Genomic DNA, 19,460 nt, shown 5'->3' on the forward strand with positions numbered 1-19,460 from the left:
GGTACCATCCTTGGCAAGTATCTCATGCTATGGCTTCTCATGAGGCTGTTTCTTTTTTATTTTTTCAATTACAGTTGACATTCAATATTATGTTAGTTTCACATGTACAGTATAGTTGTTAGACATTTGTATAACTTACTAAGTGACCTTCCCAATAAGTCTAGTACCCACCTGGCATGATACATATTTATTATTGACTATGTTCCCTATGCTGTACTTTACACCCCCATGACTATTTTGTAACTGTCAATTTGTACTTTTGAATTGCTTCACCATTCCATGTGGCTACTTCTGACCATTGAGACAATGCATCTTAATAAATGTTTATAAATGTGAGCACTGGTAGAAAAATAAAAGAACTATTAACTATTTTCACCTGATTTTAACTGTTAGTCAATAGATAATTTTAGATTTATTCATTTATTTATTCATTAAAAAAAGAAATATTTCTTACGTTATGATTCAGTAACTATCCATGGTCTACTCATGAGAAGGTACGTGTTTTCAGTTAAGAGAGAGGAATTACTAAAACGCAATTAGCACAATGGAAAGTATCTGGCTTTGGAGTCCTAAGACCCCATCAATTTGTTTGACTAATAGATCTATAATCCAGATCAAGTTAATACATGGATTTAAAGAAAAAAAAAATTTTTGTTAAATTCTTCCTTAAAGACATTTTGAAAGAGTAGTTATCCAACTTGCATACGTTAAGGATGATATCTAAAACTTTCATCATAAATTTAAATTCTTTTAAAGGATATAATTCCCAGCTTATTTTAAATAATGATGTTTTTCATCAAAATGTTATATTTCTTATAAATAATTCATTGGGGCATAAAAGACAGTAATCCAATACTCATTATTATCTTTTTAAAAACTACATGAACAAGTCCTTTAATAGTGGAAAATGTGCCATCGTTTCTATTCTTCCTGGAAACTGCATATTCATTAAATTTTTTTCTTAAGTTCATCCTAATGTAACATTTCTTTATATTTTAATAATGATCGCATAATAATTTTACTTTTTTCATAGTAGTTGTCACCATCTAACATGCTATTAGCGCATACACAAGTATGTGACCATTTTTATTTTTTGTTTCCCTCTCCAATTTCCACCATCTTCTAGAATGTAAGCCCCTAGAGGAGAGAGGTCCCTTTTGTTCACTGATGTGTCCCAAGCACCAAAAGCAGGGTCTGACACATAACAAATATTTTTGAATACATAAATGAATGGATGAATGGATTAATGAATGTCAGAAAAAACGTCGTAAGGTATCTTAGTGAAGAGGAATGAGTTTCAGTTGACATTCAGGGGTGAAAGAACACTTCCCAAAGAAGGTCATATGTGAATAATATTCTTAAAGAGGTAAGCCACACAGTTTTCTGGGGGAACAGTATTCCAGCAGAGAGAACAACACCAGCAAAGTCTCTTTCTTAGGAAGTATCATGGCTGGAATGTTTTGAAAAACTCCCAGAAAGCCAATGTGGGTAGAAAAGAATGACTATAGAAGACAGAATTAGACTAGAGATAACAGAGTCAAATCCTACATGGATGAAGAACTAGTAATGATGATGGTGTGGACAATGAGATGGAGAAAGAGGTATTGCAGAATGCTTAACCTGGATGCAGCTTTAAGTTGTTTTTCCTTCCTCCTCTTATTATGTAGACAGGAAAACTGATATAGAAAGTTTAGTAATTTTATCAAGGAACCACAACAAACCAAGAGAGGAATGGGACTAAATCTTAGTGATAAGACTCTCATCTCATCTGTGCTATGCCAGTGACAGGTCTTCAAGTCCCAAGAGGAAGGCAATGACTTGCCAAACTCTGTCTCTGTGTAATTAGATTATATCAGCCTCCAAAGCATTTCAGTTTAGCACTTTCCATAAATATCAAATTCCTTAAAAAAAAAAATGGGGCGGAGGTAGGGAGAGTAATAATGAAGTAATGTGATTTTATGCAGTATTTTAATCTTTATTTTTTTGTAGAAAATGACTCTTTTCTTTCTATAATTTTCCTTTTTCGTAACTGACAGCCTCTGCCTCTGGTCAAACACCACTGACACTCTAAGTAGGGCGATATATAATATTGTCAGATTTTTCATATAGGTAAATTTGATGGTTTAATACTGAACTATGCGAAACAAGAAGCAGTGGTTTAAATGGAACTTTAAATGAAATAGTAAATTATCAGAATATCTGAATAATAAAATGGAAATTTAAATTAAAAATATGCATGAAAAAGAAGAGCCCAATCAAAATGGGTTTGCTTTAAAAAAAATGATTGTATTTAATCTCTCACCACTATATTTGTATGAACATTGAAGATGCAATTGCCCATTATTTATTGTATGCATTTAATGAATATTTTATAAGGTCTGGGCAGGCACTGCATTTATATAACATATGTTAATGGTATGGCCACTAATAAAAGAAAAGGGTCTTTGATATAAAATCTATCAGGTATTTCCTGATGTTATCTGCAACTTAATGCTAAGTAAATGTCTATTTCAGTAAGAGGATAAAAAGTATTTTTGTTTGCTTACAAGGGTCATCCACTAACTCTAGTATTTTTAGAAATCAAAAAGACAGAGGTTGAGTCCACCAAATATGTTCTTATTTTCATCCCTAATTAGTTTTGTTGAGATCATAGTGGATGACTCAACTTTTCTGATCTTTAAATGTCTTCTATACATTTAGTCACTTTGCACTTTCTTTTTATCCCTAAAGTCAGTGAAAGACAAATAGCCATAAGGAGAAGCATATATGCACAGGGTGTGGCAAAACTTCTATTGCTATTTTTTATGCTATTTCTTATGATGGCCAGAAATTTGACCTGGAAAAAAATTTTTTTTCACCTATCATTACAGACATATTCTTACCTATAATTAATTTTTAAATCTATAAAAAAAGATATATAGATTTCCATCATGCAGAGTGCTGTAACCGAAAACATTTAGACAAGTGTGATCTCTTGTAATAATTTTTGTGATGCTCAGCAAAAATTAAAAGATGCTTTATTTAAAAAATTTACACGTATCCTTCAACTTAGTAAGGAAAAGAATAGCATTAAGATCTTATTTAGTTTTCCAGAAAATGATTCTGGGGCAGAGGGGAAGAGAGTGATATTTTACTTTCCTTCATTTGATATTTTCATATTTCTTCTGACTGTCTTTTTCTCCCAAATGCTAGAAACTACTATGTGTTCATCAAGACCCATTTTCTTCTCTTCCTGACATACACTTCAGCCTCATGGCGATTAAGAAGAGCCAAGTAAGCATGTAAAAATAATGTGAATATAGTAATATGCACTACTTAGAGGACTTATTCCTTAAAACCCCTCACGCAATCCTCCATGAACTCTCTCTCTTCACTCTTGTACCACTTTGTTGTAAAGAATGAAGTGGGAAAGCTAACAACATATGTATAAGATCTACATGATGAAAACTATTAAATTCTGAAGAATGAATTCAAAGAAGAACTAAATAAGTAGAGAGATATTCCATGTTCATGAATAAGAATACTCAATATTGTCAAGATGTCAGTTCTTTGGAAATTAATATATACATTCAATGCAATCCCAATCTAAATCCGAGCAAGTTATTATATGGGTATAAAAAAACTAATTGTAAAGTTTATATGGAGAAGCAAATGATCCAGAATTGTCAACACAATATTGAAGAAGAACAAAGTTAGAAGACTGATGCTACCTGACTTCAAGACTAACTATAAAGTTACAGTAATCAAGATAGTGTAGTATTGGTGAAAGAATAGACAAATATATCAATAAAACAGAATAGATAACCCAGGAATTGAGTGATATATATTCAATTGATCTTTGACAAATGATTAAAAGCAATACAAAAGAGCAAAGATAGTCTCTCTAACAAATGATACTGGAACAACTGGACAGTCACATGAAAACAAACAAATAAACAAAAAATGAATCTTGGCACAGACTTTTACATACAACAAGCATATGAAAACAAAAATTAACTAAAAATGGATCATAGGCCTAAATGTAAAATTTAAACTGAAAAACCTCCTAGAAGATAACATACAAGAAAACCTTGAGGACTTTGGGTATGGTGATTTTTTTTAAAAGATAAAATACCAAGTGCACAATTTGTGAACAAAAATCATTAATAAGCTGGACTTTATTAAAATTAAAAACTTCAGTTTTCCCCAATACAATACAAAGTGAATTAGAAGACAAGCCACAAACTAGGAGAAACAGTAAAAGACGGTTATCCAAAATATAAAAAGAACTCATAAAACTTAACAATAAGAAAGCAAACATGAGTAAAAATGGGCCAAAAACCCTAACAGATACTTCACCAAAGAAAATATACATATGGCAAATAAGCACCTAAAATGATGCTCTACACCATCTGTCACCAGAGAAACACAAATTAAAGCAAGACACCACCATATACCTATTATAATGGCCCAAGTCCAGAATGCTGACAGCACCAGAAGATGACAAGGATGTGGAGAATTCATTCAAATGAATGAATTCTCATCCATTGCTGGTGGAAATTCAAAGTGGTACAGCCACTTTCGAAGGCACTTTGGTTGTTTCTTACAAAAGTAAACATATTTGATATAGTCATATCCAAGAATCATATTCCTTGGTATTTATTCAAAGGAGTTCATAACTTATGTCCACACAAAAGCCTTCACATATATGTGTATAGCAGTTTTATTCACAATTGCCAAAACTCAGAAGTAATCAAGATGTCCTTCAGTAGGTGAATATATAGTTAATTAAACTGTAATGCATCCAGGCAATGGAATATTGTTCAAAGCTAAAAAGAAATCAGCTATCAAGCCATGAAAAGACATGGAGAACCATAAGAGTAGGTAAGTGTGAGTGAACTTAACTTGCCCATTAAAAAAATTCAAATTGGCTCTTAAATAAAATACAACACTATGCAATATACAATAGAATTATTTAAAATAAAATTATCTAAAATGGTAAAAGCATAAGAAAACATACACCAAGCATCTGAAAACAAAAATAAAGCAGCAGTTACAATCTTGACATCAGACCAAAAAAAAGAAAAATAATTACATGAGATGACAATTTTAATAATAAAAGCCACAAACCAGAATGAAAATATTAGTGTTAAAAATACTTAAGCACACAGTGGAATGTACATAAACTTAATTGTTTGACCTTTGTATGCACCAAATAACACAGCCATTTTCTATAATTGGTGAGTTTATATATCATTCTCAATACAAAACTAAGCAGTGGACAAAAAAAATAAGTATAATAAAAATATATATATAATCAATAAAATAAATCTTATTGATGCATATATAAAATACCACCTTCTTATCAATATACTTTATTTTACCAAACACAATCATTATAAGTTAAGACACCAAAAATATCCATAAGTTAAACTGTAGATATTTGAAATAATGTTCTCTGATCACAAGCAAATAAAACAGAAATTAAAAATAAAATAAAAAGTCTCTTCCATATGGAAATTGAAAAAGGCTTTCTATTTACTAACTTAGAAGTGAAAGGAAAAATACAAATAGAAATTATAGATTTCTGAAAAATATCAGAATACATAAAAGAGAATCAGAGGACAATTCAAATCTTTAAAAAAATTATCAACAAAAATTAAAGGAATGAAAATCAATAAACTGAGTGGACACAAAAGTAAACCAAAAGAAACACAACTGGGGAAATAATAAAGGCAAAAGCACCAAGGTAAAGGTAAACAAAATGGATGTCATTAACAATAATAACAGCAGTAATCATAATGAAGTCAAAATAAAATAATTTGAAAAATATCAAAAAATAAACAAATGACTAGCTAAATTAAGCAAATAAAAAATGGAGACAGCAAATAAAAAATATAAAGAAGATTCCAGCCAAGATGTTAGATTACGTGAAGGCTATGCTTTCCTCCTGTCATGATCAACATCAAAAGTACAATTAAACTATAAAACATCCATCATTGAGAATAGCCTGAAGTCTAGCTGAACAGATGTCCTATAACTAAGGATATACAGAAGAAGTCACCTCCAGTCCGGTAGAAAGGGTGGAGATGCAGAACAGGCTGGTCCCTCACCTGCATGTGTCAGTTAAAAATCAGGAGGTATAGCTCAGCTGTGCATGTCCCCCCTGAGGAGTGGGGAGGCTTCAGCCCTACACCAGACTCCCAGACCAGGGTTCCAATGCTGGGAAGAAAAGTCCCCACAACATCTGGCTATGAAAACCAGTGGAGATTGTGGCTAAGAGAGACAAGGGTATGACTGTTTCCCAGACATTCCTCTTAAAGGGCCTGCACATGAACTTACTTGCTGATGAACCACGCTCTCTGAGTTCCAGAGCTGGGACAACAGCTTGAAGGGTACCAGAAATATACAAGGAAGGACTGAACTGTCTGGCTTCAAGGTGAGGGCTGGAGGGACAGATTTCTCCCAGATAAAAGTGCTGGTAGAATCCATTGTTCCTTTGTTAAGCCTCCCACCTCCCACAGTGCAGATACAGGAGGCCTCTATACTTGACTTTTAATAAACCTGGCTAACATCTTTCTCCCTACCCTGGTGATTCCCTGAGACCAGGCCCCACCAAACTTTCGGGCATGCCCAAACTGCTTCTAGTGGCTTTTCCATACAAAGGGTCTGACTTGGCTCATGCTGTGGGCTTTCCTAAAAATCTCTCAAAGTTTCCCCACACTCCAAACAGGCAGCACCTGCCCTCAGCATGCTGTGTACATCGTGCTAAGCAGCCCCAAGCCCGGAACTAGCAACAGCAGGCCTCGATTCGCAGTTTGGCCTCTCCCCAGCATCTCCAAGCACAGCTCAGGTGGCGTCCATATGAAGATTACTTTGTGGCTCAGGCCAGGTGGTTTTGGACAAAGGCTAAACTTGGCCTGCAGTGAGGCCCCTCCCAAAAGGCCCTGCCACTTGGTGGCAGGCTTTGGACCACACTGGAACATTACCAGGCCACCTCCACAGACTACACAACCAGTGGGCAGAATGGGCAGGCACCAGTATCCTGCTAAAGCAAATCCTGCTCTGTCGGGTCAGCCCCTGCACCACAGCTCCTCCACTGTGGTCATGTCCAGTCCTCACAACAAATCAGCTTGAAGGTAAAACCCTCCCATTGATGTGCTAATAGCAACCACAGTTGAACAAAAATAGGATGGCAAACACAACCCACACAAGGGACATACATGGAGCACCAGACTCAAGAAACAAACACAGCCTAGCCAAAATGGGTAAACAAAGAAACATATCCCAAATAAAAGACCAAAACAAAGATAAAGAAAAAAGAGCTAAACAAAATGGAGACAAGCTATCTACCAGACATACAGTTCAAAACACTGGTTGTAAAGATGCTCAGTGATCTCAAGGCAAACCTCAACATAGAACAGTAAACATAAATGGAGATAGAAAACATAACAAAAAAAATCTAGTCAGAAATGAATACTATAATAACTGAAAGAATACATTAGAGTGAATCAACTGCAGATTAGATGAATCAGAGGTTCCAATCAGCAATTTGGGAGATAAGGTAGCATAAAACACACAATCAGAACATCAAAAAGAAAGGGGAAAAAATCCACAAAAACATAAGAATAGTTTAAGGACTCTCTGGGGCGACATCAAGCATACCAACATAAGCATCATGGGGGTACTAGAAGAGGAAGCGAGGGATCAAGGAAATGAAAACCTATTTGAAGAAATAATGATGGAAAACTTCCCTAACCTGGCTAAGGAAACAGATATACAAGTCCAGAAAATGCAGAGATTCCCAAACAAAATAAACCCAAACAATCTCACACCAAGATACATCGTAATTAAAATGTCAAAGCTTAAAGACAAAGAGAGAATCTTAAAAGTAGCAAGAGAAAGGCAATTAATTACCCACAAGGGAGCTCCCATTACACTGTCAGCTGATTTCTCAACAGAAACTTTGCAGGCCAGAAGGGATTGGCAGGAAATATTCAATGTGATGTAAAGCAAGGAACTACAATCAAGATTACTTTACCCAGCAAGGCTATCATTTAAAATTGAAGGAGAAAGAGCTTCCTAGACATGAAACAAATAAATGAATTAAATTAATTAAAAAATAAAGGAGTTCATCACCACCAAACCAGTATTATAAGGAGTGTTAAATGGACTTCTTGGAGAAGAAGAAAAAGAGGAGGACAAGGGGGAAGAAGGGGAGGAGGAGGAGGAGGAGGAGGAGGAGGAGGAGGAGGAGGAGCAGGAGGAGGAGGAAGAGGAGGAGGAAGAGGAGGAGGAAGAGGAGGAGGAGGAGGAAAGGAGGAGGAGGAGGAGGAGGAGGAGGAGGAGAAGAAGAAGAAGAAGAAGAAGAAGAAGAAGAAGAAGAAGAAGAAGAAGAAAATATTTTTAATTATGACTAATAAAATGGCAATAACTACATATCAATCGATAATTACTTTCAAAGTAAATGGATTAAATGTATCAATCAAAAGGCATAGGAGAGCTAAATGGACAAGCCCCTTGCATATGCTGCCTAAGAGACTCACTTAAGATTGAAAGACACACAGAGACTGAAAGTAAAGGGATGGAAAAAAAGATATTTCATGAAAATGGAATTTTTCAAAAAATGCTGGGGTAGCAATACTTATACCAGACAAAATAGACTTTAAAACAAAAGCTATAACAAGAGACAAAGGAAGACCTAGTACTCCTAATCCTGGGTATTCATCTGAAGAAAACCAAAACACTACTTCAAAAGGACACATGAATCTATATGTCCATTACAACATTGTTCACTATAACCAAGATATAGAGGCAACCTGAGTGTCCATCAATGGATGATTGGATAAAGAACAGGTGGTACATATACACAATGGAATATTACTTAGCCATAAAAAAGAATGAAATCTAGCCATCTGCAGCAATATGGATAGACCCAAAAGGTATTTTCCTGAGTGGAGTGTGTCAGACAGAGAAAGACAGATGCCATATGATTTCACTTCTATATGGACCCTAAATAATGAAATAAATGAACAAATAAAACAGAAACAGACTCATAAATACAGAGAACGTTTAATAGCTTCCAAATGAGAAGGCATTTGGGGAATTGGTGAAAGAGGTGAAGGGATTAAGAAGTACAAATTGGTAGTTACAAGAATAGTCATGGGGATGTAAAGTATAGCGTAGGGTTATAGTCAACAATATTGTAACAACTATGTATGGTTTCAAATGGGTACTAGGTTTATTGTGGTGATAACTTTGTAAGTTACATAAATGTCTTATCACTATGTTGTACACCTGAAACTAATACAATATTGTGTGTCAACTGTAACTGAAAAATAAAAAAAATGTGTATTTTTTTTTAAATATAAGGAGGAAATAACTGGATACAATGGAAATTTAGAACATCATTAGATAAGCTTGTATACTGTTTTGAAAATAAAATTGAAAACCAAGATGAATGAATTATTTGTATAATACCATTTCCTAAAATTGTCCTCAGTCAAGTTAGAAAAATTAAACAGATAAATATACACAGAATAGAGAAAAGTTTTGAAAATATACCTCTATTAAAAAGGCAGCAGATCCAGTTGGTTTCACAGGCAACTTTACCAAATCTTTGAAGACAAGATACTTCCAATGCTGTATAATTTCAGAACATAGAAAATAAATGAAAATAATCTAAATTATTTTATAATAGAAGCACAGAATTGATACCTAATCCTGAAAAAGATAACACCCCCCAAAAAAAGAAAAATACAGACACATATTTCTTATGGATAATAATTTGAAAATCCTAAATAAATTATTAGCAGATTCTAATACCTAATTTAAAATAAGATATTATCACCAAATAGATTTAAATCCTGGAATGTCAGGTTGGTTCAGTATGAGAATGTTTATTAATATGTCAACGTATTAATGGTTCTCAGAAGAAAAATCACATGATTATCTCCATTATACTGAGAAAGCCTTTGAAAAACACAACTCCTAATTCCTTATTGAAGGTTTCAAAAAGCAGAAATGTGTGACTACTTCCATAATATGAAGAAATATGTAAAGATATCATAATACAAAAGAAACACACACACACACACACACACACACACACACACACATATATGGTAAGAAATGAATATCTAAACTGACTATTAGGAATTCCTGAGAGGCAGATTCAATGTTGGGGTTCTCAGATGCTCTTGTATCACATTGTTCATGTAGGTCCTCTTTCTAAACAAAAGGTTCATTTCTGACATATGTGAATATTTGCTAAGGCAAGTGCTTTTATGTGGGACATATGGATCCCTACTTACCTCTGAATATTATGTGCATCTGTGCATGTGAATGTACCTTTTGGAAACAAGACATAGACCTTCATTTTTATTAGATTCTTAAAAAACAATGTATTGATATTACAAAGTCAATACAGTTGATATATCTGAAAAGAGAGGAGGAACTGTGATTGATTTTCTTACAGAATAGCTCTTTGGCAAGGGAAAATAGGATCCCAAAATTTTGATGACATAAACCTGTATGTTGTAAAATGAATAAGACAGTAATAGAGTGCAAGCACGGGCCAAGGGGAACAGTCTCAGGAAATGAACCCGGAATCGGGCCAACGTGTAGTTTTTATTGGTAAACTTCTAAAGAGGTAATGATTGTTAATCTCAAGATCTGTGTGATAGTAGCCTGCTAGCTGTCTTTCCGAAAGTTCCCATTGTGTTCTAGCCTGAACTTTGCCTTCACACATGCACATCTCCAAGGAATCCATTGAAGGGGAGGGACCGATATAATTCCATTGGGTCCTAGTTTGCTGAGACTTCCCCTTAAAGGAGCTTTTCCTTTATGTCTCCATCGGGCCTCAGTTTGCTGAGGTACTCTCTTGTAAAATCCTTGGAAGAGCGCAGGGGAAAAAAAAGTTTGGCAGCTGTAAGGCAACAATCAATTAATAAATAGTTGCATGTCTCTTTGTTTTGAGTGGGGCAAAGTGGGGATATCCTCATTTTACTTTCAAATTGACGGAGTCTGAACTATCTTTGAAATTTAGTTGATTGACTAGGCAAGCCCGTTTGTTCATTATGAGGCTGGGTGTCTGACCTCTATGAAAATAAACCAGCCAGGCACAAAGAGATAAGGGAGTCTGCTATTTTAAAACTCCAGAGAAACCTTTTCTGAATTCTCCTTGATATCCACTTAATAAACATGTTGCTTTCAGTTTGGTTACAGGACATATTATAACTCCTAAGGCTATCTGTAAGGCATCTTGATTTGCATTTCGGAAACTAGCCTTAAACTATCAAATTGAGTAATAATTTCATATGGAGCCTTCCTTTGTCAATGCAAAGACAGGAGGTGAAAATAGTAAAGTGTAAACAGAAATTCTGTTTCACTGAGTCGGATTCCATAGCTTTGCATTTTTCGGCAGGGTTAGACTAGTGCCTTGTACAACTTTGTTGAATTTAGCTGTCTTTCCTGTTCTGAACACTTGTTGAAGCATGTGCACACTGTTAGAAGGAACAAAAGTCAGACAGTAAAGTGTTAAAAACATATTTATTAGGAACTGTTGCATTGGGGGAAAAGAGAATTCATTTGTACAATTGGACTTAGTTCCAAATACAACAAAGAAAAGTGGGACTTTATAGTCAAGAAGTGGGGGTAAGCATTGGTGGATGGGAAATTATTAAGAGGAAACATCAAGAGTAGGGGAGAATCTTGCTAAACAAACTTAAAATGATTCTTGCTGAGGATAGACCATAGTGATCAGGTATCTACAGTTACCCCAATAAATTTAAAGTTTTAAAAAAGAGCGGGAGGAGGGTGAGGATGGGGAAGAAGGTAAAGGGAATAGAAAGCCACAAATTAGTAGCCACAGTATTGCCACAGAGATATAAAAGGCATTTTGGGGAATATAATCAATAGTGTTGTAAAGATTTTGTAGGGTTTCAGATGGACACTTGTCTTACTAGGGAGACCACTTCAGGGACGGTGTAGATGTCTGATCACTGTGCCGTGCACCTGAAGATGAAGCTGAATAACATTGAATGTCAACTATAATTTTATATATATATATACATATATACATATACATATATATATACATATATATATATACATATATATATGTATATATATATAATATGGTCATTGGGTATGAAGTACAGAATAAAGAATAGAGTCAGTGGAATTGTAACAGCTATACCATGTCAAAGGGGTAGTAGATTAGGGGAGGGGGATTATTATTTTGTGAGGGCCGTAAATGTCTAACTATTACATTGTTTACACACTTGAAACTAATAAAAATTAAAAAGTGGGGAATGAGGAATTTGCTCTGATATTGAGAGGGATCAAATATCAAGATTCTTGCTACAACTGGGGTATACAGGCATAATGAGGACAGGTCAAGGTCTAGTTGAGGAGATGACTCAGAGGAGCCTAACTCAAGTTTAGTCAAGGAGAGAGTGCTTGTCTCAAACCAGAGGGAGGGAGTGAGGGAGGCAGGGAGGGAGGGAAGGAGGGACGGAGGGAGGGAGGGAGGGAGAGAGAGAGAGAGAAAAGGAAGAGAACTGTTGTATACTATATTTTTCTTTTTTGAATTTGTTCCTGTACTTTAGAATTCCGTTGTCTCCTAATAATGGAAATTTACATGAGGAAACTTTACAAAAGAAACATTGCAAATGTGTTACAAAAGTATAAATTTAGAAGAATGTGGAGAATTTAGAGGAGATACCAAAAAAGAGTAATGGAACTTAATAAAAGTTTCTTAAAAACATGTATTAGCCAAAATAAAATTGACTTCAATAACTTTAAATGTGAAACGCTAACTAAGGATAAGAACTCATATAAGTATGTACCTTTCTAACTAATAGAGACCTCAGAGATTATCTTTTTATTTTAAAAATGAAGAAGTTAAGTCCCAAAGAATGTACAGAACTTTTAGTAAAAAGATCTTCCCAACCAATACCAACCTTTTAACCAGAGGAAGAAAAGAAGTATCCTACAAGTAGTTTACAGTCTCATTATGTCAACAGCCTTCTCATTTTCACTCCAATGCAATTTTTATTGAAATATACTTAAAATGTAGATATATTTATTCCAAAGAAGTATCTGGTATTATTTTTCACTCTAGATACATTTTTCCCTCTAGAACTTTCTCTTATCATCATTTTGTGGTGCATATTGTATAATTAAATTATTGACTCACATAAATAAGTCACTCACTAGAACCTATTAGAAGACTGATGAGTCATTGGTAAATAACTTATTGATGAATCAGTGTTGTTGTTTTTTTTTATTAAAGTGAATTTTTTTTTTTCAGCAATGACAATGCAGTTTATTAGTCATCAGTTCCCTGATTATCATGACCCCACCATTGGTGAGTAAAAACCTCTTTTCTCCCTTAGCCCCAATGAAGATACTCTAAATAAATGGCTTACAAATATTGCTGATGTCTTTGGAGAATAAGAAATCTATTTTACACTATGACTCAGTAAACACATACATAAATATATAATATGTAAGCTACCACAATAAAAGCTTCAAGAAACAATATTTGTCCTTACTTATTGCCATGCACTCTCATATTTTCATTCTATTTTATTTCTTCCTGGTAAATGATTGTTGGAATACATTAGGTTGATTCCAGGACCCATTAGTGGAGATCTACTGCCTTTTGAAAAACTGTTCTGGATAATATAACTAATGTGATTGTAGTATTTATTTGGTCATTTGCTCACTTTATCAGTGTTTGTATTTTGTATTACAGAATTAGGTAACCATATTAATGGTGTGTTTGGAAAGGAGTGTAGGTATAGATATAATTTTGTTCACCATTTTCATTTTGCAGATGAGGAAACTGAGACTCAAAGAGTCAAAATGTTGTTAAAGTAAAAAATCCAAAGATGTTTCATTCTCCCTATCCAATTTTCTTTCTATCACATCAAGTGCAGGAACATTGCAATTGGGAACACGTTTTCTTCCTCAATCAAAGCAGAAAAGATGTCTTTAAAACTACTTTACTCATTTAAAGAACCACTTTAAAGAATCGGTTGAAAATTTCCAAGCACAGTCTGTCATAGTAGTCTTCATCCAGAAACACATTGGCATGAAATACACATTAAGCATTATTTCATGGTAGCAAAAAACATGTAGCTTCTGGATCCCTTGTGCCTGCAAGCTTGCCTAAACTGTGAGTTCCTTTGACTAAACCTCATCTCATCCTTTTTATTCTCTCAAGTTTGAATATCTCCTATTCTCACCCCCAATGAGTGTAGTTTCATCTAAATATTGTAATTCAAGGTCCTAATGTGTATATAAAATATTATACTATACATAATTATCTTTTATTCCTTTCTGCAAATCCTCCAGGACATTTGTTTGAATACTACTGCTGAAAAGAATAAAATTTACTCATTTTTTAAAAGGTTTTTATTAAAATATAGCTAATATACAATATTATATTAGTTTCTGGTGTACATCCTGGTTATTCAACACTTATATACCTAAAGAAGTGACCACCATGATAAGTCCAGCAAACATTTGACACCGTACCATGCTATCAAAATATTATTGGCTATATTCCCTATGCTTTGTATCACATTGCCATGACTAATTTGTTTTATATCTGGAAATTTGAACCTTTTCTTTCCCTTCAGCTTCCCCCTTTTAAAAGTATTCAATTACAGTTGGCATTCAATATTACTTTATATTAATTTCAGATGTACAGCATAATGGTTAAACATTTATAAAATTTAAGAAGAGATTCCCCCTGACTAGCTTAGTACCCACCTGGCAATATACATATTTATTACCATATTATTGACTATATTTCCTATGCTTTACTTTACATCCCCATGACTATGTTGAAAAAATTAGTTGATACTTCTTAATCCCTTCCCCATTTTTACCCACCTCCCAATACCCTCTTATCTGGCAACCATCAAAATGTTTTCTGTATCTATGAGTTTGTTTGTTTATTTTGTTCTTTAGATTCCACATATAAGCAAAATCTCATTGAATCTGCCTTTCTGTGTCTGACATACTCCACTCAACATAATACCCTCCAGGTCCATCCTCGCTGCCACAGATGGCAAGAACCCATTCCCTTCCATAGCTGAGCAATATTCTATTGTACATATGAACTACCTACACTTTATCCACTCATCCATCTATGAACACAAAGGCTGCCTCCACATCTTGGCCATTATAAACAATGCTGCAATGAACATACGGATGCACACATCCCCTTGAAGTAGTGTTTTGGGTTTCTTTGGATAAATATCCGTAAATTGGATTACTGGGTTGTTCTTTGTTTGTTGTTATAGACTTATAAGAGAATGAACTTATGTGGCAGGTATGCTATGGGGCTCAGTGATGTAGTCTCCCTGGTCATCTGAGCCCAGTACCCCAATGTGTCCCTTGTGTGGTTTATATGTGACCTCGTAGTTGAGCCTTGGTTTCTGTTGGCACATCAATTGGAGGGATTGGTCCTTGGGCAGATTGGTTGTGAGGAATGGCCATGACTACAGTGAAGGAGCTGCTGTCCAGGGGCTGACCCTACAAAGTAGGATTCACTTTAGCAGGGCTCTGGTCCCTGCCCAATCTGCACTTTGGGTTTGTCATCCTTGGAAGTGGCATGATGATGCTCCAGCTCAGTCTAAAGCTGGCCACTGGGCATGCCAGTCCCTGGGCCCCTGGGCCCTGGCATGAGCCACAAAGCAATTTGCAGATGGCAGCCACTGGTCCTGGGCTTGAAGATGTCTCAATAGGCCAAGACATGAATTGAGGTCAGCTGCCACTGGTGCTGGGCTAGAGGCTGCTGAATAAGAGGTATGAGAAACATTAAAGTGAGATGCTGCTTGCTTGAGTTTTGTGAATCTTTGAGAGATTTTAGAAATATCTGCAGCATGAGCCAGGACAGGCCATTTGTATGAAAAAAACAAAAACACTGGAAATGGCTTGGGTGGGCCTACAAGGTGACTGGGGTAAGGTGTTAGGGAATCACCAGGGCAGGACAAACAAACAGAGTCAGATAGATTAAGACTCAGATATAGTGGTGTCTGCTGGGTTTCAGGAGGGCTCAACAAAGAAACAATGGATTCTGCCAGCACTTCTGTCTAGAAGAAAGCTCCCCTTCCAGCCCTCACCCTGCAGCCAGACAACTCATTTCCTCCCTGTAGGTCCCTGACACCTTTCGAGCTGCTGTCCCCGTGGTGGAGCCTAGAGCGGGTTAATCCATCAGTGAGGAAGTCCATGCATGGGCTCTTTAAGGGGATTACCTGGGACTCTAGCCACCTCACTCAACTATAATCCTTGCTCGTTTTCACATCTAGATGTTTTGTAAACTTCTCTCCCCAGCACTGGAACCCTAGGATGGGGAGCCTTGTGTGGGGGTGAGACCCCTAGTTCCTTGCATTGGGGGAGACCTACACAGTCAAGATATCCCTCCTGATTTTTAATGGTCACCCATGGGTGTGGGACTAGACTGTTTGCATCTGTGCCCTTCTGGCTAGTCTTGAGTTGGCTTCTTCTATATGTCCTTAGTTGTAGGACTTCAGCTAGAATTCAGGAGATTCTTAATGATGGTTGTTCTGTATTTTAATTGTACTTTTTGATGTGGTCATGAGAGGAGGAAAACAACATTTACCTACTCCACCATCTTGACTAGAAAAATCAAATTTATTCTTTTTTAAATGTCCCATAATTCAGCAAGACTTCTTCACTAGTAGAACTGAATTAGTAAGATTTTAAATGCAGGTGATTTGTATGTTGTTAATATTAAAGTACTTCCTTGAGGAGTTGAGTTTTGTTTCTGAATAGAAAATAATCACTTTGTAAAGTTTTAAAAGTGATTAGCTGTAACCCATGTTTGATAATTCTCTAAATCCATTTTCTAAATATCTTGATCCTGGAATGTTGGTAACTTTGTATAACCCACTATGTATTACAGAAGAGGATAAATCTCTGGACGAAAGCTCTGAATCTTATCTTATTGGAAAATTTGACTGTATAATATATCATTAATGAAATCACAAATTACTATTCATTGTTTTCCATCATTGTTTAATTTTTATATGCATTGGTGTTTCTAAAACCTACCCTTTGGGGGCAGCAGGTTGGCTCAGTGAGTTAGAGCACAGTGCTCATAATGCCAAGGTTGCCAGTTTGATTCCCACATGGGCCAGTGAGCTGCACCCTCCACGACTAGATTGAAAACGACGACTTGACTTGGAGCTGATGGGTCCTGGAAAAACACACTGTTCCCCAATATTCCTCAATTAAAAATTTAAAAAAAAAGAACCCTACCTTTAGCTTACCAGACTCTCATGTCCAGTGCATTGCATAGGGCAATATGTATGAATAAATCATAAATGGCTCCTTTAAAAGGAATAAAGGAGAAAAACGTAATGATGACTCCTTTAGCTATCCATATGGCATAACCATCATTTGAAATTAAGATAACTGGACATTCTGTACTAACAGAGATCTGAAATCATACATTTATGTGGTTATAAACAAAGTAGGTTTAAAAAGAAAAAGTTTGAAAATGAAGACACAGAACACTTAATTACTTTTAATTTGATTTTCCCATCATTTCATCTCTTGGCATCTCTAGTGAGAACGTTGGTTAATGATTTTCTATACATATCTGCTCCAGAAAGGTGAAAGTCCCAAATAATTTACTTTTCATATGCTCAAGTAACATAACTATAACTCAATCTGGCTGACTCAATGACCCGTCAAGAGGAAATTCATATTAGTACATTTTGAAAATCATACAAAATAGAAAAGAATGCACCTATCGAGTATATTTATTTCACCATTGTATAGGAAATTAGTATTTTTCAATCCCTCTTCAAATCTGTTTGTCATCATACTGACTGAGGTTTTTGAATAATTTTTCTCTGAAATCTTTGAAAGATTTGTACCTTGATTCTAGAATGTTGGTAACTTTGTATAACCCACTATGAATTACAGAAAAGGATAAATCTAGGTTCCCTCTAGAGATGTTAGAGATGTCATCTGCTACCAATGTTCTTCCCAAATAAGTAACTGCTTTCCTGTACTGCAACAATTTCAAAGTCAGTAACCAATGGGTGCAGTTTTTGAAAATCCACACAACATACCTATGAAAGAGATATTGAAAAGTTTTGATTTTATTCTTCCATGTGAGAAAACTTCACTCAAAAATTAACTTCCTTAGGTTCCAAATATTAATTAATTCAAGTTTTAATTTAATCTTTAAAATGGAGTATCTCTAAGCATTAGACATTAAGTACGTTTGATTTATTCTATAGTAAAAGAATTATGGGAATAATAAGAAAAAAAAACAAAAACATTTTGACCCAAAGGCCTGACATCCAAACTTTCATAGTAGTAGACATACATACCATTTTTAATTAACAAGAAATTATTAGAGGTAAGCATTGTATGCAATCCAATTGGCAAAAAGTATTTAAATACCTAACATGTGCAAAGGAATCTGTTTATCCTCTAGAAATAAAAGATTAAAATAGCACAGTTCAAGCCTTCGAGGGATTTTTCATTTCAGGAAGCAGAATTAAGAAAAATACACAAATATTTATAATATCTTTGAAGTCAGTTATTATTGTAAGAAAGAAGCAAAATGCTAAGGGTTTTTGAAAGAATGTAGGGGCGGTTCTGTCATCCTCTCTTAAGTTGTATTGACTGTAATTTAGGATTACAGCTTCCTAAATCAAGAAACTCCTGTCATTCTTTCTAGAATTCAAGATCATTTGAGAAAACTTTTCAGAGAAGTCTGGACTTATTAAAAATTTTTAAGAAAGTGACCTAGGACAGTTTGTTTTGCTATGCCCTTTAAATTTTACTGTAACTTGCTTGAAGTTAAAAATCTTATTGTATATAACTCTAATTTTATATGAATTAGATATCAAGTTGTTGATATTTTTTTCTGCATTAGAATCTGGTGCCACTTTCCCCGAAACAAACAATATAAATATCAGGTTTTCATTTGTGGACTGTATATTTAGTCCAAATTATTGCTTATTTATACCTTCATATGTTAAGAATTGTTTCTGTTTACGCTTATTGATAATCAAATAAATGCAAACATGTAAGCAGAGAAAACCAGGTCACTGCACTTGGAAAATTAATGCAGACGGAAAAAAAATACCTTGCTCTGAATAAGATATTTGATACTGGATAGAAAATTCTGAACTGTATAGAATTTGTTTTCCTTCTCAGTTACAGAGCATTATAATTTGATTAAGTCATATATATAATTGGTGATTATCTCTCACTGAGATATATATATATATATATATATATATATATATAATATAATATATACATATAACATATGTATATAACATATACACCTATTATGTGCTAGGTATCATACTAAACATGGGATATATGGACATAAAAACATAATCTGTGCATTCAAAGCCTTTCCAGTTGGGTGGGAAAATTAAATCAGCAAACAATAAAACAGCGCAAGGTGC

At 34.9% G+C, this 19,460-nt stretch overlaps 1 protein-coding gene across 3 annotated transcripts in view; it reads left to right on the forward strand.

The window, feature by feature from the left end:
* RIT2 (Ras like without CAAX 2) overlaps positions 1–19,460 on the forward strand; it is a 324,779-nt gene that overhangs the window by 61,048 nt on the left and 244,271 nt on the right. For 2 of the 3 annotated variants that reach the window (XM_081078369.1, XM_081078368.1), the window contains exon 2: positions 13,295–13,351. The exons of the other annotated variant lie outside the window; for it this stretch is intronic. In XM_081078369.1, coding sequence (XP_080934495.1) covers positions 13,295–13,351 — 57 coding nt within the window. The remainder of the gene's footprint in view (positions 1–13,294; positions 13,352–19,460) is intronic. 3 annotated transcript variants of the gene reach the window in all.

Source organism: Rhinolophus hipposideros (assembly GCF_964194185.1).
Source record: "Rhinolophus hipposideros genome assembly, chromosome: 17".
NCBI classification, from domain to species: Eukaryota; Metazoa; Chordata; class Mammalia; order Chiroptera; family Rhinolophidae; genus Rhinolophus; species Rhinolophus hipposideros.